This window comes from Propithecus coquereli, unplaced genomic scaffold (assembly GCF_000956105.1).
Source record: "Propithecus coquereli isolate 6110/MARCELLA unplaced genomic scaffold, Pcoq_1.0 Scaffold206, whole genome shotgun sequence".
Taxonomy (NCBI): Eukaryota; Metazoa; Chordata; class Mammalia; order Primates; family Indriidae; genus Propithecus; species Propithecus coquereli.
Genome location: NW_012145634.1, coordinates 224,015 through 249,467, shown reverse-complemented (window position 1 = coordinate 249,467; position 25,453 = coordinate 224,015). Strand labels below are relative to the sequence as shown.

Sequence of the window (25,453 nt, the reverse complement as noted above, 5' to 3'; positions counted from 1 at the left end):
GTAGGCAGTGTGGCCACAGGGCTGCTAAGGCCAAACTTCAGGGCCTGAACCACCCCCTTGAGCAGCTGAAGCCATTGTTGGAAGATTAATCTGTGGGGAGGAAGGTGGAGGCTGGGTGGCGGGAAGAGTGCAGACGCTGCGGACAGACCAGGCCGTGTACAGGGAGAACCTGCAACACCTAGGAAAGGTTAAGACAGGATTTTTATACCAACAAAATCTTCCTTGGCCAGGCGCGGTGGCTCACGTCTGTAAGTAACCTCAGCACTTTGGGAAGCCAAGATGGAAGGATTTCTTGAGGCCAGGAGCTTGAGACCAGCCTGGGCAACAAGCAAGATTCCATCTCTACAGAAAATAGAAAAAGTATCTGGGCGTGGTGGTGCATACCTGTAGTACCTGCTACTGGGGAAGCTGAGGCAGGAGAACTGCTTGAGCCTAAGAGTTAGAGGCTATAGTGAGCTCTGATATCGAAACTGCACTCCAGCCTGGGTAACAGAGCAAGACTGTGTCTCAATTAAACACACACACGAACAAAGACACCACCTTCCCTAATGCCTTCTTCAGGAAACACAGGGTTCTCTAAACCACTGTCCAGAAGGTTACGTGGCAGACCCTCCAGGCCTCATCATGTCTGCCCACCCTAAGCTGCTCCACTTAGGAGGGTTAGAGTCTCTTGTTACTAACGAGTTAATGGTGCAACTGAGAAATACTGCTTTTAGTTTTTAAGGGGAAAATTAAATTTTGCAGGGCAGAGGAGGGGCTAAGAAAGCATCATTGTCATTTATACTGCCTGAGCCACATAAAAACAGCCTCTCCTGTACGACTTTTGGCTGGTGATATCTACCACGGGACTGACCAACGTCCCCCGTGCCCACCGTGTGCCAGGTCCTGTGCTAGTAAGCGAGGCCAGCCAGTCCTGAGTTAGCAGGCCTAACTAACCTCAGCTCTACTTCTTCCTAGCCTAGCGAGTGTGGGAATGTTCCTGAACATCAGTGAAATAGGAGTAACAGCAGTCTGCACCCAGAGTTAATGACGATGAGAGATGCATGCCTGGCACGTGGGCAAAGCTCAAGAGATGCACGTCTGTTGCTACAAGAGGCTGCCAGGCCTCTCACCACTCAGGAACTCAGGTTCACCTTAACTTCTCTGAGCCTCCTTCCTGGTCTGGGGCTCTGGGGATGGCCAAAAGACTGTCCGTCCATCCCAGTTATTTTTGATGAAAGAGGTATGCAAAAATTACAACAGAGGATAAACTGTTGGGTAAAGGCCTAAAGCTCTACAAGTGAATTTCTACTTTCTAGAGCTAAACTTGTCCTGTGGGAGAGGCGGCTCAGAAATAATAAGGGATGCTATTGAGAAAACATGGTTTTGTTGTAGAAAAATATTATACAACTTTTCAGGAATTTGCCTCAAACTTAAGCTACAACACTTCAGTATCAAGCCGACAAAGATTTCAGCATTGTCCTCACATGATCTGACCAGTGCTTCTCTGTTTCGTGACTGCCCTATACTCTCTTATGCTCATATTGCTGTGCCAACAAATCTTTTAAGATCTAAAAATTTCTTCTGATAATTTTACATGCCCTAAATTAGTTCACAAACTATAAATTTCACTTATCTCCTTCCTAAAGGTGCTATAGGTGATTCACCAAACATATATTTTTAAAAATCTCATTCAATCCATGTCTAAATTCCAGGAGACTCTTTATCCACTTTCCCTTTATATAGAAAGTGACTGGTTTTAAAGTGGATTTTATTATTTTATAAACAATATGGTTAAGAAACATCAAAAAGAAAGAAAACATTTCCGTACCCCCTTTGCCCTAAAAAACCACATTTTCCTGCATTTGCTTCTAGTCATTATATGTATACCTGTAAATAAGATTTGATGAAAGTTTATCAAGCACTTATATGCTGGGTGCTTTTCTGTCCCGTCCGCTACCCATCTGCCCCTGGCAGGAACCCTCGGAGGCAGGTGCTGCTGTCACCCGCATCTGGAAATGTGGCAACTGAGGTGGAGGTTGAGCGATTGGCTTGAGACTGCCAAAATCAGGCTTCCTCTCTTGCAGCACAGCCCACTGTATCAACCCTCGTCACCACTGTGGGACTTGGACACAAGGGGAACTGATGCAATTATGCTGATGCTCATCCTGTTTGATGCACCGTGAGTAATAAACTGTCCTTTGTCTCTGTCCAAGAACTCTCGCATCTTCTGCCAGCATCCAATAAACCGGCGGGCTACCTTGTTAGCTTGCAAGTAGGGTAGAAATCTCAGATGCTTCACAGTTCTTGACACCTCCTAAGGCTCAAAGCCATTCTGTGGCAACTAAACCCAAGAGGAAGCTCTTTCCATGTGGCACTAAACCAGCTGGGGTCTGTCACCCACATGTCCTAGTCCTAACCCTATCATCGAATCTAATCTTTCCCACGGCAACCCTTCAAGACTCCTAAAGCCCCATTCCACTTCACATCTTCCCCTCTCCGAGTAAAGAACCCTGAGACCTTCGACCGTCCCACAGAAGTCAGTTTTGTGTCACCACTGTGAAGCAGTGAGAACCACCACATAACTAACTCTCTGGCAGCCACAGAGAAACGTCGGGGCAATATTCCGGCTGCCTGACTTGACTGCTGCCACACAGTCTGTCCCCACGGTATGTGCTTGGCCGCCTGTGTGGCCTCACATGCAGGACTCATGGCTGACTGGACTCAAACAGTAGGATCCTGGTTTGGCTCTAATGAACATGCTGTCCTTTCTTCACTGCAGGCGTCACACAGACTGAAGGCTCATGCACTGATACAACTTCTGCCCAATTTGGCAACGACCCCTCAGCAGCAAACCTTCCCTAAGCCTTTTTCACTCAGCAGGTTACCAAAGCCCACGCTTTCCTGCCCCGAGGATGCCAAGCTCAGACCAGCCCCACTGGCTCCCTGTACTCCACAGTTCAGTCACTTTGTTAAGGGGGAAAAGGAGGGCAGCCCGCCCTGCTCTGAGTGCCCCAGGCTGGTTTCTACGCTCTTAAACCTTCGTGGTCCACTCTATAATTTTGTCAGAAGATGAGATAAGTTCATTGATTTTTTATTTTTTACATGTCTGATTTAAAAAAAAAAAAATTTTGCAGGAGATGGGGGTCTTGCTATGTTTCTCAGGCTGGTCTAAAACTCCTGGCCTCAAGTGATCCTCCTCTCAAAGTGCTAGGATTACAGGTGTGAGCCACCATGCCCAGCCTAGTTCATGAGTCTTTTGAACATGGACTATGTCCTTACCCTTTGCAAATTGTCTTTAAGTATTTATTCTCTCCCATCTATTTTGAAAACAAGCTTTCTGGTTATTTGAATCACAAAATCTGCTCAATCAGCAGATTTATCTTATGCTAATTTTGGTTTCTGAAGATGACTGTGCTGTTTTCAACAATTTGGTTTGTGGGACTTTTCATAATATACTTCACTTGATCTTAGCCAAAAGGCTGAGAAGCAGTCATAGCATAGTTCTTTGCAATGACAACTTCAACATCAAAGAGCTCAATCACATTCCCTTCGAAGATAAATATTAGGAGGAAAGACTGGTTTCGCAATCATTCAAACTAAACTACCTTCTGAATTACATCTAAATTTAAAATCAGGCCACACGCAGTTCCTAATGCCTGTAATCCCAGCACTCTGGGAGGCACAGGGAAGAGGACTGCTTGAGGCCAGGGATTCGATACTAGCCTGGGCAACACAGTGAGACTCCATCTCTACAAAAAATTTTAAAAATTAGCCAAGCATAGTGGTGTGTGCCTATAGTCCCAGTTACTCAGGCTCAAGTGATCTTCCTGCTTCAGCGCCAGGAGTAGCTGGAGCTAATGTTTTCTTTTTTATAGAGACGGGGTCTCTTTCGTGCTCAGGCTGCTCTCAAACTCCTGACCTTAAGAAATCCTGCCGCCCTGGCCTCCTGGAGTGCTAAGATTACAAGCATGAGCCACCATGCCCTGCCCCTATCTCTTAAAAATAAATTAATTAAAATAAAATAAATTTAAAGTCATAATTTCCATTAAATTTAAACAAGGACAGCCGGGCACAGCAAGGACAAGGGTAGCTACTGGCATCTAGTGGACATGAGACAGGGACAATCTGACACAAATAATCCACATGCACACACCAAAAGGCAGTCTGCAATGCACTCCCACTGAGAAACACTGCTCTAAGAACTATAAATGCAACTGACAAACTGTAGGGTGCCTATTACGTATAACAGTTCTGGGGAAGGGAAGATAGGAGGGAAAAAGACAAACAGAGCCCCTGCCTGAATGGGAACCCACTGAGCTAGACTCCTACACCACAAGTTATAAAGCAAAAGGCAAGTGCTGAGGAGTACACGAATAAAGGGGGTGCAGTGGCGCTGGTGACTCAAACGGTTGGACCAGGGCAGACACCAACAAGCCACCCAGCCAAAAGCCACCACCCCGCGCCACACTGGCAAAACCCCAGTTTTGTGTGTGCACTAATCCTTCCTTGTGACCCCAGTCAGGGACTGTAAATCCTGCCTAGTCTAAACCTGTACCGTCCAATACTTGGCTAGTGTGTACTTGAAACGCGACTCTTCCAAGTCGAAATGTGCGGCCCAGACACAGTGGCTCACACCGTAAAAAGCGAGGGAACAAAGATGTAGAGGAAGATGTTTGGACACTATTAATATGAAGTTGGTTTTATTCAAACTAGGTTGTTATAAGTTAAAGAAGTCGATTGAAATCCCCAAGATAACTCTAATAAGAAACACAGAGGAGTGGCCAGGCATGGTAGCTCACGCCTGTCATCCTAGCACTCTGGGAGGCCAAGGCAGGAGGATCGCTCAAGGTTAGGAGTTCAAGACCAGCCTGAGCAAGAGTGAGACCCCATCTCTACTAAAAATAGAAAGAAATTATCTGGACAACTAAAAATATATAGAAAAAATTAGCCGGGCATGGAGACGCATGCCTGTAGTCCCAGCTACTCGGGAGGCTGAGGCAGGAGGATGGCTTGAGCCCAGGAGTTTGAGGTTGCTGTGAGCTAGGCTGACACCGCGGCACTCTAGCCCAGGCAACAGAGCAAGACTCTGTCTCAAAAGCAAACAAACAAAAAAAAAAACAGAGGAAAAAAGGGAATCCAAATGGTACATTATGAAAAATCAACTAAATATTTTTAAAAAAGGCAGTAATGGAGGAACTGAGGAGAAAAAGCATACAAGACATTCAGCAAACAAATAGCTAAATGGCAGACATAAGTCTTTTTTTTAATTACTTATAATGTGAATGAAATAAACTCTTCACTTAAGAGAGGATGCCATTGAATACCATGACGTATTGAAGGCGGGGGCTGCCAGAATAAATTTAAAAACATAGGCCACCTATATGCTGTCTACAAGAGACTTGCTTTATATACAAAGAGGTTAGAAGTAAAAGGATGGAAAAGTATACTCCATGCAGGTAGTAACCAAAAGACAGCTGTAGTGGCTATATTGTTATCTGACAAAATAGATTTTAATTCCAAAAAGATTACAAGAGATAAAGTACATTATATATGGATAAAAGGTTCAAGCCATCAAGAAGAGCTAACAATTATAAACACACAGAACTAACAAAAGAGCCCCAAAACAGATGAAGCAAAAATTGACAGAATTGAAGGAGAAATAATATGTTCCGAAATAGTTCTAAATAATAAAGACTTCAATACCTCACTATCAAAGCAGCAGAATATAAATTCTTCTCACAAGCACATAAACACTGTCCACAACAGACCATGTTAGGCCACAAGTCAAGTCTTAATACACTTAAAAAGATCAAAATCATACTAAGCATCTTTTCGGACCATAAAGAAATGCGACTAGAAATCAAAACAGAACTGAAAAACTCACAATTATGTGGAAATTAAACATATTCTTGAATAACCAATGGGTCAAAGAAGATTCCACAAGGGAAATTAGAAAATACCTTCAGACAAACGAAAATAAAAACATGGCATACCGGGGGAGAAGGGGATGGGTATATTCACACCTAACAGGTGTGGTGCGCACCATCTGAGGGATGCACACACTTGAAGCTCTGACTCGGGTGGGGCAAAGGCAGTATATATAACCTAGACATTTGTACCCCCATAATATGCTGAAATAAAAAAAAAAGGAAAAGGAAAAGAAAATATGGCATACCAAAACATAAGGGATTCAACAGAAATAGTGCTCAAAGGGAATCTATAGCTACAAATAACTACATTGAAAAAGAAGAAAGATCTCAAATCAGTAACCTAACTGGACTCTTTAAGGAACAAGAGCAAACTAAACACAAAGCTAGGAGAAAAAAATATATGATAAGAAATATAGGAGAGATAAATGGAGAGGAAAAAAAGAAAGAAAAAGGGGAAAAAATTAAATCAAAAGTTGGTTCTCTGAAAATATCAACAAAATGACAAAACTTTAGCTAGAATCACTAAAGGATAAAGAAGACTCACGTTATTAAAACCAGAAATGAAAGTGGGGTCAGACACAGTGGCTCGCGCCTGTAATCCAAGCACTCTGGGAGGCAAGGGGATCACTTGAGGCCAGGAGTTCAAGATCACTATGAGCAACACATTGAGACCCCCATCTTCACAAAAAAAGAGAAAACTTAGCCAGGCATGGTAGTGAGCACCTGTAGTCCCAGCTACTCAGCAGGCTGAGGCAAGAGGATCACTTGTGCCAGGAGTTTAAGGTTGCAGTGAGCTACGATGATAACCACTGCACTCTAGCCCAGGAAACAGGGTGAGACCCTGTCTCAAAAAGAGAAAAAAGAAAAAGAAAAGAAAGAAATCAAAGTGGGGACATTACTACCAATCTTACAGTAATAAAAAGGATCATAAGAGAACACTATGAACACTTGCATGCCAAACAAATTAGATAACCTAGATGAAATGGACAAATTCCTAGAAAGACACAATCTTCCAAAACTGACACAAGAAGAAATAAAACATCTAAATAGATCTATAACCAGTAAGGAGATTGAATCAGTAATCAAAAAGTCACAACAAAGAAAAGTCCTGAAACAGATGGCTTCACTGGTGAATTCTACCAAACATTTAAAGAATAATTAACACCAATCTTTCTTGAACTCTTCCAAAAAACTGAAGAGGAGGGAACATTTCCTAACTCATCCTCTAAGGCTAGTATCAACCCGACAACCAAGCCACTACAAGAAAACTATAGACTATAATCCTTGCGAATTTTGATACAAAAATGCTCAACAAAATGCTAACAAACCAAACCCAGCTGTATACTAAAAGAATTATATACACCATGACCAAGGGGGTTTATCCTAGGAACAATAAGGTGGTTCAACACACAAAAAACATCAGTCAATGTAATACACAACATTAATAGAATGAAGAGGGGAGAAACCATGTGACCATCTCGATGCAGAAAAGCATTTGACAAAATCCAACACATTTCATGATAAAAACACTTGATAAACTAAAAACAGGAACTTCTGCAACATGAAAAAAAAAGCCATATATGAAAAATCCCCAGCTAACATCATACTCAATGGTGAAAGTCTGCAAGTTTTTCCCCTAATATCAGGAACAACACAAGGATGCTGACTTTTACCGCTTCTATTCAACACATTACTAGTAGTTCTACCTAGAGCAATTATGCAAAAATAAAAAAAAAAGCCACCCAAATTAGAAAGGAAGAAGTAAAACTATCTCTATTCAGAGATGACCTGATCTCATACATAGAAATCCCTGAAGATTCCACATCAAAAAACCTGTTAGAACAAATTCTGCAAGTTGCAGGATACAAAATCAAAATCAATACACAAGTAACTGACAACGAATACAAAAAGGGAGCCCAGGCATGGTAGCTCATGCCAGTAATCCCAGCATTTATGCTGGGATAATCCCAGGAAGTTTCTATGGACCGAATGTCTGTGTTCCCCCAAAATTTATATATTGAAGCCCTAACCCACAGTGCGGCTGTATTTGGAGTCAGGAAGCAATTAAGGTTAAATGAGGTCAGAAGGGTGAGGCCCTAATCCAATATGTTTAGTGTCCTTATAAGAACATCACCAGGGGCCAGGAGCGGTGGCACGCCTGTAATCCTAGCACTCTCAGAGGCCAAGGCGGGCGGATTGTTTGAGCTCAGGAGCTCGAAACCAGCCTGAGCAAGAGCGAGACCCCGTCTCTACTAAAAATAGAAAGAAATTATTTGGACAACTAAAAATATATAGAAAAAATTAGCCGGGCATGGTGGCGCATGCCTGTAGTCCCAGCTACTCGGGAGGCTGAGGCAGAAGGATTGCTTGAGCCCCCGAGTTTGAGGTTGCTGTGAGCTAGGATGACGCCACGGCACTCTAGCCCAGGCAATGAAGTAAGACTCTGTCTCAAAAAAAAAAAAAAAGAACACCACCAGGGAGCTTGCTCTCTGTGGCACCCAGTGGGGGCAAAAAAGGTCATGTGAGGATACAGCAAGAAGGCTGAAAACCAGGAACAGAGTCATCACCAGAAATCAACCCTGCTTGACGTTGATCTAGGACTCTAGCCTCCAGAATTGTAAGAAAAGAAATTTCTGTAAAGCCCATCCAGTCTATGGTAGTTTGTTAAGTTGAAAATTACAAAACATTGCTGAAAAAAATTAACGAAGATCTACATAAAGGGAAAGACATCCCAGGTTCATAGACTGGAAGACGATATTGTGAAGATGACAATATTACTCAAAGCGATCTAATGATTCAATGCAATCTCTATCAAAAATCCCAACAGTGGGGCTGGGCGTGATGGCCCACGACTGTAATCCTGGCACTCTGGGAGGCTGAGGCGGGAGGACAGTTTGAGGTCAGGAGTTTGACACCAACTTCAGCAAGAGCGAGATCCCATCTCTACTAAAAATAGAAAGAAATTAGCTGGACAACTAAAAAAAATAGAAAAAAATTAGCTGGGTGTGCTGGCACAGGTCTATAGTCCCAGCTACATGGGAGGCTGAGGCAGGAGGATCACTTGAGCCCAAGAGTTTGAGGTTGCTGTGAGCTAGGCTGATGCCACGTCACTCTAGCCTAGGTGACAGAGTGAGATTCAGTCTTAAAAAAAAAAAAAAAAAAACCCATCCCAACAGTGTTTCCCCGCTCCAAATGGAAAAACCTATCCTAAAATTCATATGGAGTCTGAATTTCATACGAGAGACTCCATATAGTGAAAACAATCTTGAAAAAGACCAAAGTCGGAGGACTCACACTTCCTGTATTCAAAACTTATTACAAAACTACAGTAATCAAAACAGTATGGTACTGGTATAATGACAGACCAATAGAACAGAATTGAGAGCTCAGAAATAAAACTCCTACATATATTCTCAATTGATTTTTGACAAGAATGCCAAGACCACTCAATGGGAAAGAAGAGTCTCTTTAACAAACGGTACTGGGAAAACTGGATATCCACATGAAAAAAAATGAAGTTGGACCCTGACCTTACCCAACATATAAAAAATTAATTCAGGCCGGGCACAGTGGCTCACACCTGTAATCCTAGCACTCTGGAAGGCCGAGGTGGGAGCATTGCTTGAGGTCAGGAGTTCAAGACCAGCCTGAGCAAGAGGGAGACCCCGTCTCTACTAAAAATAGAAAAATTAGCCAGTCGTCGTGGCCTGCACCTGTAGCCTGAGCTACTCAGGAAGCTGAGGCAGGAGGATCACTTGAGCCCAGGAGTCTGAGGTTGCTGTGAGCTATCATGACGCCACTGCACTCTACCCAGGGTGACAGAGTAAAACTCAGTCTTAAAAAAAAAAAAATTAATTCAAAATGGACCAAAGACCCAAATTTAAGAGCTAAAACTATAAAACTCTTAGAAGAAAACAGGGGTAAGTCTGTATGACTTTGGATTTGGCAATGCTTTCTTTAAAATGACACCAAAGCACAGACAAGAAAATTAAAAACATAAATACAACTTTATTAAAAATTAAAAACTTTAGTGCATCAAAAGACACCACAAAGGCTGTGTGCACTGTGGCCCACACCTATAATCCCAGCACTTTGGGAGGCCAAGGCAGGAGGAGCACTTGAGTCCAGGAATTTGAGACCCCATCTCTACAAAAAATGTTTTAAAAATTTAGAAAGTAAAAGTTTTCCAGGCGTGGTGGCATCTGTTGTAGTCCGAAGCCACTGCAGAGGCTGAGCCAGGAGGATCACTTGAACCTGGGAATTTCAGGTTGCAGTGAGCTATGATGAGGCCACTGCACTCTGCCCGGGGCGACAGAGCGAACTGTCTAAAAAAATAATAATAATTAATTAAAAATGGACCAAAGACCCAAATTTAATAGTTAAAACTATAAAACTCTTAGAAGAAAGGAGGTTCACTCCAGCTCTGGGTTTGGAGGTTGCAGTGAACTGTGATCATGCCACTGCACTCCAGTCTGGGCAACAGAGTGAGACTGTGTTCTCACGGAAGAAGGAAAAAAAAAGACACCATCAAGAATGAAAAGGCAACCTACAGAATGGAAGAAAATATTTACAAACCATGTACCTGACTGATAAAGGTTTATTTATTTATTTATTTATTTTTGAGACAGAGTCTTGCTGTGTTGCCTTGCTAGAGTGCCTTGGCATCAGCTTAGCTTACAGCAACCTCAAACTCCTGGCATCAAGGGATCCTCCTGCCTCAGCCTCCCAAGTAGCTGGGACTACAGGCGTGAGCCACTACACCCGGCTAATTTTTTTTTTTATTTTTAGTTGCTCTGCTAAATTTCTTTCTATTCTTTAGTAGAGACGGGGTCCACTCTTGCTCAGGCTGGTCTCGAACTCCTGACCTCAAGCAATCCTCCTGCCTTAGCCTCCCAGAGTGCTAGGATTACAGGTGTGAGCCACCACACCCAGCCCTGATAAGGGTTTAATATCCAGAAAACATACAGAACTCCTACAATTCAACAATCAAGAGACAAACAGTCAATTAAAAATGGGCACAAGACTTAAATAGACATTTTCCCAAAGATATGCACATAATAAGCACACAAAAACATGCTCAATATCCTTAGCATGAGGAAAATGGAAACCAAAACCATAGTGAGATACTACTTCACATTAACTAGGATAGCTATAACTTAAAAGAAGAAAAAAAAAAAAAACAAAGAAAATAACTAGCATTGGCAAAGATGTGGAAAAATCGGAATCCTGTATGCTGCTAGTGGGAATGTAGGACGTTGTAGCCACTGTGAAAATCAATTTGACAGTTCCTGAGAATGTTAAACATAGAATTACCATATGATCCAGCAATTCTACTCCTACATATACATACCAAAGAATTAAAAACAAGGACTCGAGGACTCAAGCAGATACCTGTATGCCAACGTTCACAGGAGCATCATTCACAATAGCTAAAAGGTGGAAACAACCAGTGGCCATCAACAGATGAATGAATAAACACAATATGGTACATCCACATGATAATTAGTCATCCATAAAAAGGACTAATGTCCTGATACATGCTACAACATGAATGAACCTTGAAAACATTGTGCTAAGTGAAATAAACCAGACATAAAAGGCCAAATATTCTATGTCATTTATACGAAATATCTATAATGGGCAAAGTCATAGAGGCACATAGTAGATTAGAGGTTACCAGGGTCTGGGAATGGGGAATAAGAGTTACTGTTTGATGGGTACAGAGTTTCTGTTTGGGTGATGAAAAATTTTGGAAACAGATAATGGTGATGGTTGCACAACACTACAAATGTAATTAAAGCCAATGATTTGCACACTTAACAACAATTAAAATGGCAGATTTTATATTATATATATTTTACCAAAATAAAAAAATTAAAGCAACAATAAACTATTTTAAAAAAGGAGAAACTTTCAAATTAGGAATCTCTGAATAAACCAAATTAAAAAGAAAACAGTAGGCTGATAAATATTCCCCCAAACACAAAGGATTAATATACAGCTGAGGTCCCCACACCAGGGATGACCAGTTTCATGGAAGACAGTTTTTCCATGGACTGGGCAGCGGAAGGATGGGGGAAGGAAGGGGAGATGGTTTCAAGATGATTCAAGCGCGTTACATTTATTTTGTAGTCAAACCTCTCTGCTAATCACGATAATCTGTATTTGCAGCCACTCCCCAGCACTAGCATTATCGCCTCAGGAGGCAGAGCTCAGGCGGTGATGGGGGCGATGGGGAGAGGCTGTAAATACAGATGACGCTTTGCTCCCTGGCTGCTCACCTGCTGTGCAGCCCAATTTCTAACAGGCCACAGACTGGGTCTGCGGCCCGGGGAAGTTGGGGACTGCAGATATACAGAATTCCTGCAATTCAATAAAGAAACACACTAAAACCCTAATAGATAACAGACTGCAGAAATATAAACAGTCAAAAAAGTCAACCACAATAACAAAATTAAATATGCAAATCAAATTGGCAGCCATGATTTATTTCTGTATGTTTGTTTCATAGGTTCTTTGTCACATACTGACCAACAGTTTTCCAGAGTGGTCCCCACAAAAGCCTTAATTATTGCCTTTAATAAGAAGAGCACCATGCCAGCAAGGCCAAGCACTTCACACACGTGCACTTAACTTGCCATAGAACCCCCTTTAAAAACGCCCAGCAACCTAAATAACAGCAAGGACATGTGTGGGCATTTGTGCAATGTCCGTAGAATTACAAATTGGTACAACCTTGCTGGGAAATAATTTAACAGTATAAGGCTGGGCACGGTGGCTCACACCTGTGATCCTAGCACTCTGGGAGGCCAAGGTGGCCTCTACTAAAAATAGAAAAAATTAGCTGGGCGTGGTGGTCCCACCTGCAGTCCCAGCTACTTCAGAGGCTGAGGCAGGAGGATTGTTTGAGCCCAGGAGTTTGAGGTTGCTATGAGCTGGGCTGATGACAAGGTCCTATAGCCTGAGCGGCAGAGCAAGACTCTGTCTCAAAAAAGAAAAAAAAAAAAAAAATTAACAATATATACATAGAACCCTACAGGTGGTCCACTCCTTACGTATAACTCCAATCCTAATGGTCAGAATACTCTATTTTAAAACCACAATCTAAAATAAAGAATAAACAAAGATTAAAATAAACAAATGATCAAATATTATAAGATATAATTATTAAACATTATATTCATAAAGAGTTTCAAAGTAATGACTAAATAATTATGAAAGTATAAAATGGTTTATAAAAAAACTGCATGAAAATAGGCTAGGAGGAACTATGTTAAAGGTTAAGAGCGAATACATTCACTGGGCTAGAAGCTTCCAGAAGGTTCACCACCATACCCCTAGTTTATAAAAGGCAACACCCCAAAACTTACTGAATTGAATTTAAAAAATTTTCTTTGAGACAGGGTCTCACTGTGTTACCCAGGCTCATCACTGCTTACAGCAGCCTCAAACTCCTGGGCTCAAGCGATCCTCCTGACCTGGCCTCCGGAGTAGCTAGGACAACAGGTGTGTGCCACCACACCCAGCTGATGAACTGAATGTCTTTCTTTTTTTTCTTTTTTGGGAGGGGTGGGGGAGGGGAGGGGGGGCAAAACTCAAACTGAATGTCTTGATGAGTGGATTATGGGTAATACTTTCTTCCTTAGACTTCACCTCGGAATTTCAGACAAAAAAATTTTATAGAAAAACAAACGTTTAAAGGGAACAAAGCTGAGCTGCTATGGTAACAACGCAGAGTCTCTAGGAAGAGCTCACCTGCCATCCACCCTCCCCTCTCTGCACTGCAGCCAGGGTGTTTTCTGGGCAGCTCCTAAGAGCCAGCACCCTGCTGTACAGGCCTGGGGCTAGGCTGCCATGCCTTTATCAGCCTGGCTCTGCTTTCATCCCAACTGGGTGGACCTCAGGAGAGTCTGGGTTGAAGGTTCCCACACTGGTCCAGTCCCACCAATGCAGGAAGATCTGAGGTCCAGGTGTGGGGTACAAGTAGGGACCCTGAGGAGGTAAGTTGCCAAGAATGCCTTAACTCAGGAAGAAAGCAATGCTTCCTTGAAATGCTCTTCATCCCAACCCAAGGGGTCTGAAAGAAGGTGACAGATGGGACTGAGAAAAGGGCAGCGTGCACAGGGATGGGAGCAGCCCTGGCGGTGGCTTACTGTCTCCAGGCCCAGCTTCCTCAAATGGATAGTGAGGCTGTGGCCTGGACACTCCCCAGAGCCTCAGCCCAAGCACACTGGGATGCCACCAGCCAGCCTCCACCTTTGGCTTAGTGGGATTTTGGCCCACTATTCCACAGGCTCTGCCCACATGAAACCGGAGGAGGCCTTGGCGTGAGCTGGGGCAGAGCCTGCCGCCAGCAAGCCACCCTCAGAGCCCGCTTGCAGGCTCTCAGGCCACTGAGTTCATAGGGTGAGACTGCTCGAGCTTTACCGCTTAAAACCACCCATTCATTCTTATCATTTTCCAAAGAGCCACGGATTAACCGCTCATTTCTCGTATCAGAAGAATTCAAAGTCTCCATTAGAAAAGGGACAGGTGGTCTGATGATCCTGGCCATCCTCAGGTCCCTACAGTACTTAAGAGCTGCGGTCACAGGTTGGCCCCTCACACCTTGTGCCCCAAGCCCCACCAACCTTCAAGCCTAAAATCTAAAGGACTCATCTTAAAAGCAGACGGGTAATTCCTAGGTTTAAACATTCCGAGCATGTACTAAACCATTACAAAGCATGTCTTTCCTTTGTTATCCAAATAATTACCAAAATAAATTATAAATCCAGTATTTACTGATAAAGTTCCAAGGACTTTTTAAAAAAGGCATGATCTCATAATCAGCATCAAGAAGAAAGCATCTATACAAGCATGCTCTACGTTCTGCTTTGGCATAGTAGCCAATCTGCCCATAAGAAAAGATTATATACGAAGGCAGGACTGGGTCAGACACAGGAAAGGGCCTGAGGCTCCATGGGCAAAGCGGCAAAGAAAAGGAAGAGAGAAGGTGGGTGGATGTAGAAGACCAGGAAAGATGGGGCACACTCATGCACAGGTCAAGGTTGTGAGCCAGGGTGGCTGGAAGGCTACCCGGCGTCCAAGTGAGGCCACCTGGTGGACAGACGGTACAGGCCCAGGAGAAAAAGCAGGAATGAAGACAGAGGCATGGGAATCCTTCCCGCCCAGCACAGAAACCTAACATAAGGGGCCCCAGAGACAAAAAAGACAGAGAGGAAGGCAGGAGACTAAGGAGGCCCATGTTGGAAAGTGAGGAGGAAGCAGCAGCAGGAGAGAAGCGAGTGTCACGCTGGCCACAGGACTGAGGGCTGGGATACTGCCCAGGCTCCAAAGGCTCGGGAGGCAAGCAAGAGCCTCTGACCCAGGGCTGCCGAGCCAGAGGTGTGACAACAGAGGGAAGCCTGTGGGCTTGGTGTGAAGCGGTTTCGGGGAGGTGGGAGAAATGGGGACTGCAAGCTAGAGTTAAGTACACAAGTCTCTGAGGGGTGAGGGGATCGAAGGATGGAGAAAAGAGCAGACATGACATCAAGAGGGTACGAAGGCCCAGGGCAGCCACTGTTAAGATGAACTCCAGCCTGTCAGAAGGCAGGAGTCTGAGAGACAGGGGGAGTTGGGCTGTGGGGGCACACACTGGGGGGCACAAGCCCCAGAAAAGACACGGGGTGAGGGGAACGTGGGCAATTAGGAAAAGAGATTTGAGACACATGGGAGACACGTGTTGGAGGGTACCAGGAGTAAAGCCCCACAATGTCCAGAGGGTAGAGCGACAGATGCAAAACCAAGGTGGAAAGCAGAAGCTCTAGATGGGAACGCTGCCTTCTCCCAAGAGGCCAAAGAAGGTCTCCTCCTGACAGGTAAGGCCAGGCACACAGGAGCCAGGAAGCCAGGAAAGAAGAGGAGCAGAGATACATACTCGGTTTCCCTGTGTCAATAACCACAGATCTGGAAAGCTCAGGACCCCCAGAATTTTACAAAACCAGTGCAAAGATGTGATTCTGCTCAGGAACCCAAGGCTACGCTCCCTACCTTATCACCCTAGAGTGACAGCCCTCTTCTGTGCCTCTGCTGGTTGCCTAGACTAAGAGCCTACTTAGGAGCAAAGAGATAGGCCCAACAGCACACACATCACCTTAAAGAACAATCTGATAAGAAGTGGAAGTGTTCAATACTCACAGGAACAATAAGCCCTTGCCAAGTCAATAAATTAGCTTCATCAACCTGGATGTTACGGAAGTTTTTCATTCCACATTTGCGGATTTCTTCAAGCTCCTGTTGATTAACAAAGCATAAAGGGGGGTCAAATAGGGAAAAGCACCACATATTAAGATCCCTCCTGACTCCCTCAAATTAAACCAAGTGACGACACCACCGATGACACAATTTGGGAGTGAGGGACAGACCGTGTCTGGTGTAGTTAAGGAGGCATGGAGCCACGGTGGTCCCCTCCATGAGGTTGCTGCCTCTGCCCGTGCCCCAGACCAAGGCCCCCACCTCAGTGCACCCCCGGACATGATGGGGGAACCGTGCTTCTGTGGATGCACCACCTACTCTCTGGGTTGCTCACCTGCCTGTTTAAATACCCCCAGCACCCTGCACTGGCAGACACGCAGCAGGAGCTACACTGAGGTGCTACATACCTGACTTCTTCCAGGCAAGACTCACTAAGCACTGACTATGCATCAGATGCCGAGAACACAAAGAGGAGTAACACCGGAATGAAGAGCAAACCAGATACAGATGCACACCCACAAAGCTCTCTCCACCCAGCGCGATCTCAGGACTCCACCTCAACATGGGCACGCGGCAAAAAGAACTATCCAGGATGGGATGGGGAAGGGGACAGGAAAACGTCACCAAACCTCAGTTTCCTCAGCTGCAAAACAGAAGTAATAAGACCTAGAGCTGCAGAAAATGAAGGGGAAGCCATGCTGCAAGCCACAGGACCCCTTGCAAATAACGAGGGGTGATTATTACATAAACAGTCAATGCGGCAAATGCCACTTCATCCACAAAGCGCAACTTCACGACATCAGGACGTGCCTGAGATGTCTTTAGAATTGTCTGTCACTTGATTTTCAACTGTGCTCCAGCCTGACATCTCCTGTTGCCTCCCAACACCTCGAGTGAACGTCCGGCAGGTGTTATAGCCCAAGCCGCCCAGCGTGCATCCTCGCTCCCGCCAGCACACCAGCCTTGCCAACAGTCTTTCACTCTCAGACCCCTGGAGTGCCACTTCACCCCACCGCCTCAGCCCGGCCTCTGGCACAGCAGCCTCCTCCACACCTCTCAGGCGCCTTCGCTCATGCAGCCTGAGCAGCACCCAGCTGAGCCCTGCCTTCCCTGCCAGGCTGCTTCCTCTGGTCCAGCCCACATACCCTCTAGAACTGGGAAGGCCCCTCCTTGTGGGGTGTCATGGCTCACAAAAGCACAGAGGCTCCTATCAGCCCCCATATCAAGCCAAAAAGAGCCTCTGCACCCTACACGCCCATCGCACGGCGGCAGTTCATAAGGCACACTGGGGCTACGCAGGCACAGAACAGGGAGACGAGCCAGTGTCACAGAGTTGGAGGATGCACAGGGCACCTGGCCCCGAGTAGTCAGAGAAGGAGAGTGCATTCAATGCACTAACACACAGAAGAGGCAGTTGGGACACAGCAGTGCCTCATGGCAGGCAACAAGCACGAGTTTCTTCCCACAGGGTGCTTGTCAACCCTGTCTGCCCACCACAGCCACCTGGACCTGGGCCCAGTCCCAGAAGTTCTGGTCCAGCAAGTGTGGGTGGAGCCTGAACATGGGATTTTTAAGAAGCTGCTCAGTGAGAGGAGATGCACTGCAGCACCGAGGGATGGATCCATTTCTAAGAAAGGCCCAAAAGTGCTGTGAGCAGGGAGCCAGCGGCCCGGGCTGAGATCCCCACAGTGGGGGACAGGGTGGCATGGCCCCTCTTCCTGACCTACAGGAGAGAAAGCATGGAACCTGAGGGACCACTCCAACCTGCCACCTGGTCCTCCTAACCCAGAACTCATCAGAAACACCCCCTGGGGATTATGCAGCCTGGGCAGACTCAGGAAGGGGAAGAGGTCCCACGCCCACACTACCGCTCCATCCACTCCCCAAACTGAACATAAGCTTGACAAGGGCAAGGGTCAGGGAGCCCCAGCACTGCCAGGCCTGGCTCACAGCAGTGATCTAACATTTGCTTAATGACCAGGTTAGTGAACGGATGGGAAGCCGGGGCTTTGTAAGGAGAAAAGGACCTGTGATGGAAAGATTGTCTATAAATACAGTACCAATGCTATATTTTGGCTTTCTGGTCCTTGGCTCAAGATACTAGGGTAAGATATTTGGCTAGGGACAGAAGATACCATGCGTGTTCCTTAAGGCCTGAGTCCTATCAAACAAAATGCTTCAAACCAAATACAGCCAGGAAAAAAACATTCCAGACAGAACTCTCAAACTAGACAACTAAAAAAGAAGAATAATGTCAGAGACGATGTCCAATAGTCATAGGAGAAAAACAAATGTTAAAATAATCTGTAAATCCACATACTAACAATACAAAATATGGGCGATAAATGCAAGAAGGTAAATTTCACAAGAATTACAAAAATAGGGAAAGTGCAACACGGCAGTGAAAAACTGTGTCTCGCTCAGAACGAGGAGAGGAAGCAGTGAGCACTGTGGGCAGGGGTGCAGGGAGGGCACCTATCAGTGCTGTGGTATCAAGGAGATTCATGGTATCAAGATAACAGCACTCCTGCCCTGGGAGTAAGACACACACCTCCTGGCCAGGCAGAAGAATGGGCACACTGAAGACACTAATGACACCAGAGTTGGGAGGCTCAGAGAACTCAAAGCAGGGTTACCAGGGAAACTTTCAACTTACTTTGCTGTTAAATTAAGCTCTCCAAAGACAGAAGAGGCACTCGCCTTTGCATAATTCTAACCAATAAGGAAGAACTGATTAGAAGGCAGAAGTGAAAGAAACTGAGATAAACACGCCCTGTCATCTTCAGGGAATGCTGAGCGCCCGCGGTAGCAGAGGCTTTCTCCACAGGGTGTTGCCAGCATCCAGGCAGGACTCTACACCTGAGCATCCTGAGCCCTTCCCATGAGATGGATGCCAGGTATTGTGACACTGCCCCACCTCAATTTCCCAATGTCCCCTGGAGCCCCAGCTCAGAACCACTAACGCTATCAGTGGCCAGGATGCTAAACGTCCTGCATTGCACAAGACAGCCCTGAGGACAAGAAATGTTTAGCCCAAAATGCCATGCATGCCTCTACTGAGGAAAACAACTTCAAGAAGATGGATTCAAATCATTCAGAGAAAAGACAGGTTTTATCTGAAGATCTGACACTCAAAAAGGCAAAATTACTCAAACCCTTAGGACAGTAAACCCACAAGCAAAATGGTGCTCCTGGAACTGAGAATGGTCCTAATGAAGAATTTAAAGAAACGAACGTAAATGCAAAGAGTTTGAATTCAAAGGATACCACAAATGATGGAAGAAAGACCCTGACAAAGAAAAACTGGCCCAGCCCTAGAACAGAGTTAGGAAGACCAAAGCTTAGAATGACAGGAGCTTACAAAATATGCCCCCACAAAGGTTTGTTTCAGTTGTACTCAGAGCAAGAAGTGGCCTGAGTCAGCAGCTCGGGGCTGATGGTGCAATACTGACAAACCAACAGACAAGAGTTGGAAAGAAAGCAGAATCAGCCAACCCACACATTCCCTCCCCTGGCAGGGACAGGAGGCTTCCTAGCCAGGGCAGGTGGCCCGGGAGAAAGAGCGCAACACTTCTCAGAATGAGGTCCACTGCTGAGCTCAGAAGTGGATTTCAGTGTATAGAGGGAACCTGAAAGAACTCAGGGGTGCTGCCCAGCTCTTGACAAACGAAAAGGCCAATTCCCCGAAATTCCAGCCCAGAGAGCTTGATGCCCACTCCAGGGCAAAGTGTGGAGTGTGGCAAAAAGGGACTGCTACCCAAGAGCTTGGCAAGCACTCACAAGAGTGATGGGTCCCGGGCCCTAGCAGGGGCCAGAGCAGGAGACTGCTGTGCACTGCCAGCACACCGCCACGCAGCACAGGTGTATGCACCTGAGTTTTGGCGAAGTAGCTAACAAAGTCTTTCTTTTTTTTTTTTCTGAGACAGAGTCTCACTCTGTTGCCCAGGCTAGAGTGCCGTGGCATCGGCCCAGCTCACAGCAACCTCGGAACTCCTGGGCTCAAGTGATCCTCCTGCCTCAGCCTCCTGAGTAGCTGGCACTACAGGCATGCGCCACCATGCCTGGCTAATTTTTTCTATATATTTTTAGTTGTCCAGCTAATTTCTTTCTATTTTTTTAGTAGAGACAGGGTCTCACTCTTGCTCAGGCTGGACTTGAACTCCTGAGCTCAAACGATCCGCCCTCCTCAGCCTCCCAGAGTGCTAGGATTACAGGCGTGAGCCACCGCGCCCAGCCAAAGTCTCTCTTTCTTTTTGGGGGAGTCTACGATGAGGCCTAGAAAACTGTCCAAAAACTCCCCAGGTAATCCTCACACAAGGCTAGGTTTGAGAATCCCTCAGGAGCCACTAATTTGTGGTCACAGTCCTCTTTAAGAAATCCAAAGCACTAGATAACTCTTCTCCCCAAAAAACACATAGGGAACCCCCCTCAATGAGCCCAACTAATACCTCTTGGTGTAGCCCAAATGGGCAGTACACAGAATCCCAGGTCAGCCTGGCGATTTCCTCCCTCTGTATCTTTTTCCAGGATGTCTCCTGGCAGGACAGCCACAATTGGCTGGCCTATCCTCAGCCCCATGTTCCAAACCTGCTCATCTTTCAAAGCCTCTCTGAAATGCCCCTTCTTCTAAGAAGCCCCCAGAGCCCTGGTTAATGTGATGCTCCTTTCTCTCAACAGCCACTGTGATATTTCTGGACAAGATAGGTAAGTAGAGGCTGGATCAAGAAGAGCTAGGAAGATTGTCCAACGCTAAAAGAACAGCAGCCTGGAGTCACCCTGGAGGGAAGTGAGCAGAGACATGGTCAGGTGCCACACGTGCAGGGAGGAACAAATGCTCACAGGCTTGAGGACTGAAAAGGCTCTAAGAGTCCTTGAAGACAAAATAACATCCCGAGTATTAGAATGGAATTCTTTTAGAGATACAGTAACGGCCTGGACGTGGTTCCAAAGAATTAATTAACGCTTCACCTGGTACAGGACATCAGCCTTAGCAGCAGCATGAAAAACTGGCTGGTTTAGATCAAAGGTGTGTGCGTGTTTAATGACCATGCCACCCTGAGCTATTCAGAGGCAAATGCCGAATCCAGTCTGGGACCTGCACTTTAGAAGACCGCATCAAATGGAGGCTGCTCAGGACAAGAGCTGCAAGGACCTTATCCTACCAAGAACAATCGAAAGAACCAGGGACTTCTGGCCTGGAGAAAAGATTTGAAGATGACATAGTATCTGTCTTCAAATGTGAAACAGTTCACCTGCAAAGAGGGATTCAATTTTCTATATGACTGAAGAAAAAAGAGTCAGGGCCAACAAGCGTTAGCTATTCCAGGCATCTTTCAGCTCAGTACCACAACTTTGTTAGCATTTAATGCCAATTCCATGTGGCCCAAGCCCCCTGATCAATGGGCAGCAAGTTGCCATGTCACTGTAGATACTGAAGTGGGCGGGGGGAAGCAGGCAGCCACTGGCCGAGGCTGTCAGAAAGAAGCCACCTGCACTGGGCAGGGCTGTGCTAGATGCCCTGCTGGATCTCCTCTGAAGCCAGTGCCACAGGAGCACGTGAAGGGTGGTGCGGAGAAATACTGAGTGAGGCCAGCCAGGGATGCTCCAGATGTCAGATAATGCTATGGACAGTTGGTCTCAATGCAAGGGCACTTGCACAGTGCGAACAAGCATATCCAGTATCATCATGTCATTTTACATTTGTTAAATGAAAAAAGGTGCATTATATTCCTAAAAAAATACAGAAAGTAAAGCTGACACCATCTTCTTGGCTGTTGAAGCTGAGTAAAAAGACCTGAGAAATGCTCCTCTAAGGAATCTTTAGGTCAAAGCAAGGGAAGCCCAGCAGACACCAACGGAGAGGAAGGGCTTTGTGGAAGAAAGGCTCTGAGATGGGCCTCGAAGGAAGGGGGAAAAGAGAACTACTAGAAAGAAGAGAACAGGTGTCCATGTGTGGGAAACATGTGCAGACACAGGACAGAAATCATCAGGGGCGTGAGGGAAGCAGCAAGGAAGTGGGTTTGGCTGGAGCGTTTACTAACGCTGGGGCACTGACATCAGGACCAGGCTCTCAGCCAGGGCATCTGTCCGAGGGCCCAGGGGGCTGGCTGTTCAGTATTCACAGGCACAGAGGCAGGCGGGGGAGGAAGAGGGAGAGACTAACTGTGCCTAGGCCCCACGAGGGACCTACTTCCTGTATCAGCCCACTGGGCGGGATGGGCATCTTGTCCGGGTAATGCTCAGGTGACTGTGATATGTACCACTGCTTAAGAACCACCATTCGTGTCACCCAGTCCTTTAGCAAGGAAAAAAATCGAGGCCCTGATTGCAGGGTGTCATTTCCACAGCTAGAAACAAGCTCCTGAAAGGACTAAAACCTCCCACTGAGGTAGGCAGATGGAAGCAATGGAAGAAATCTCTCTGACCACAAAAAGTCAAGAGGTCACAGAAACCCAGAAGGTGTTCTGAAACTTTTTTTAAAACGTGAATGCTTGATCCAGGCATGGTGGCTGGCGCGTGTCTGTAGTCCCAGCTGCTCGGGAGGCTAAGGCAAGAGGACTGCTTGAGCCCAGGAGTTCGAGTCCAGCCTGGGCAACACAGAAAGACTCCATCTCTAAAAAATAAAATACCTAAAAAGTGAATGCTTACTGTGGCTTATATTGCTTATTTTACTGTTATCTATTCTGAAGATTCCTATAGGCAATAAAATCAGAATATTCCAATTCCCAACCATTTTCTTCAACATTAATTTTATGTGAGATACATAGCAATGATGTTTTGATTTAGCAAGTGGTTGCTTTCAATGGTTGCCAAATTGCCAGTGGACTAGAAAGAGCCTATGGAGCCAGACAGACTTGGGCTCAAAACTCACCCTGCCCTTCACACCAGAAAGCCCGAGTCTACTGTCTCACCTGAAAAATGGTGAGAAACCCACTTCACAAGGCTCTACTGAGAATTACAGGAAATTGTATGTAGTGCTTAATACTTAGCATACCTGGTAGGTATTCGATTAGTGTTAATTTCATTTCCTTCCATGATTGTATCACATTTCTTAAAATCCAAGACAGTGTCAAGGCACCAACACACATTCTCTATTCTACATAACATGACTTGGATATGATATAGTGTTGACAGCCTATGACCAGAACTCACAGGGTCTTAAATTAGAAATGAATTATGTTCATGGTCGTTAGCACAGTGTTTTCACAAATGACCTGAAATATAAGGCAGGGGTCTTGCTAGCAGCAAGCACATCACCACCACACTCTTCTCAAAGGCATCAGTTTGGAGTGTCATCACCTTTGAAATTCAAACAAAGAAAAGAAACAGAGAGATGCTAGGGAAAAGGCAGTCCTGGCAATGAGAAGTGGCCAATCACAACATTCTGCACTGGGACATAATTCCCAGCACATGGGACATAATCAGAGCTGCACCATACCCCTGAAATGGGCCAATCAGGCATATTAGACCCATTTTACAGATGGTAAAGCCAAGACTCAGAGAGGCCCAAGTCACAGAACTTATAGAGCGCAGGCCCAGGACTAGAACCAGAGCTGGAATCACTCTATTGTGAACATCTCAGCTACCCAAAGCAGTGGGTTAGAGTGGTTAACACTTCCATCGGAAACACGTAGAGCAGCTGGGACCCTAGGAGGGCTCAGCTTGCTCTGGAATAGTACTTCCCGATATTTGCAACAACAAAAGCATGAACATATACAGTATATTCCCCAGCCCTTCGAAGCTAGCAGTAAGTGTCTGCACTGTGCAAGGAATGTTTCTAGGCTCCTCCCGTCCAGGCAAAACAAAACCTGGCAGATGGAGCGGGATGTCTGAGCAAAGTTACACAAACCTGCCTTAAATCTATTGAATACCAGCTACACAACTGGTAGGACACTAGTAACTTGAAACAGCTACCCCCTGCTTTTGTGTAACTCTATCAAAGTGACTAATTTTAACACAAATGTAAACTTTCCAAGTTTGCACAAGGCAACTGCTGGCAATGACACTAAATCCTGACTTTGAATGTAATTCAGTACGCTGCAAATCTACACGTAAGGCTTCAGAGCCCTTGAATGTCATTCTCTTGTCTCAATATCCAACAAATAGGGTGTGCCCCATGCCAACACACCACCCCTTCCACAGGTCAGCAGTATTTATCACAACTAATATACTCGGCTGTTATCATAACTCTATGAAGTCGTTTCGTTTTCCTCTTTGTACAATATTGAGGCTCAAACAGACAACATGATCAAGTTGAAAGCAGAAATCAACATCCGAACTCAGATCCCTGTTACTCCACTGCCGCGCACCACCTCTACGCAGGTGGGTCCCTTCTCAGGAGGTCATTCTAAGAGGACATGACTGAAGAGAACACTCGAACACAGGCTTCAAGGAACGTACTGCCCACAGCTCCCCCGGCAGCATGGCGGAGTGTGGCCAAGGCCCCAACTGAGCAAGCTTTCACATAGGCAGCTTCTGGCCATCGGGCCTCGCTCCCGGAATGTGTTTCCGTCTCCCTCTGAACACGGGTGTGCCTGGCATTCCTGACCTACATTACACACTCTAGCGTCCAGCGGCCCCCCAGTCTGAGAGCTTCTCAAAGGCTGGGACACCAACCTATTCAAGTCTGTCCACAACACACAAAACGACACAAAGCCTGACACAGGACAAGTGGGTACAATGGGAACTGCCCGTGTAAAACACATGGAGAATCCTTCTAGAAGCTTCGGTTTCTGTGTGTTGAGTTTTCTTAACAAGAGGTCCACTGGTATGAAGCAGACATTTTACAAACCACCTCAGAACACACACAGTGGCCCACACCTATAATCTCAGCACTTTGGTAGGCTGAGGCAGGAGGACTGCTTGAGGCCAAGAAATCGAGACCAGCCTGGGCAACATAGTGAGACTTTGTCTCTACAAAAAAATTAGCTGGGCCGGGCGTGGTGGCTCACGCCTGTAATCCTAGCACGCTGGGAGGTCGAGGCAGGCAGATCGTTTGAGCTCAGGAGTTCGAGACCAGCCTGAGCAAGAGTGACACCCCATCTCTACTAAAAATAGAAACAAATTGGCCAAACAACTAAAAATAGAAAAAATTAGCTGGGCATGGTGGCGCGTGCCTGTAGTCCCGGCTACCTGGGAGGCTGAGGCAGGAGGATCGCTTGAGCCTAGGGGTTTGAGGTTGCTGTGAGCTAGGATGACGCCACAGGACTCTAGCCCAGGCAAGACAGTGAGACTGTCTCAAAAAAAAAAAAAATCTAATGATATTCAAATCATCTTAGCCTACATATAAAGAATACAAAGTATAAAAA

General features: G+C 45.7%; 1 protein-coding gene across 2 annotated transcripts in view; it reads right to left on the bottom strand.

The window, feature by feature from the left end:
• UBE2L3 (ubiquitin-conjugating enzyme E2L 3) overlaps positions 1–25,453 on the bottom strand; it is a 44,140-nt gene that overhangs the window by 9,704 nt on the left and 8,983 nt on the right. For both annotated transcript variants that reach the window (XM_012644119.1, XM_012644121.1), the window contains exon 2: positions 16,089–16,184. In XM_012644119.1, the coding sequence (XP_012499573.1) occupies positions 16,089–16,184 (96 nt within the window). The remainder of the gene's footprint in view (positions 1–16,088; positions 16,185–25,453) is intronic.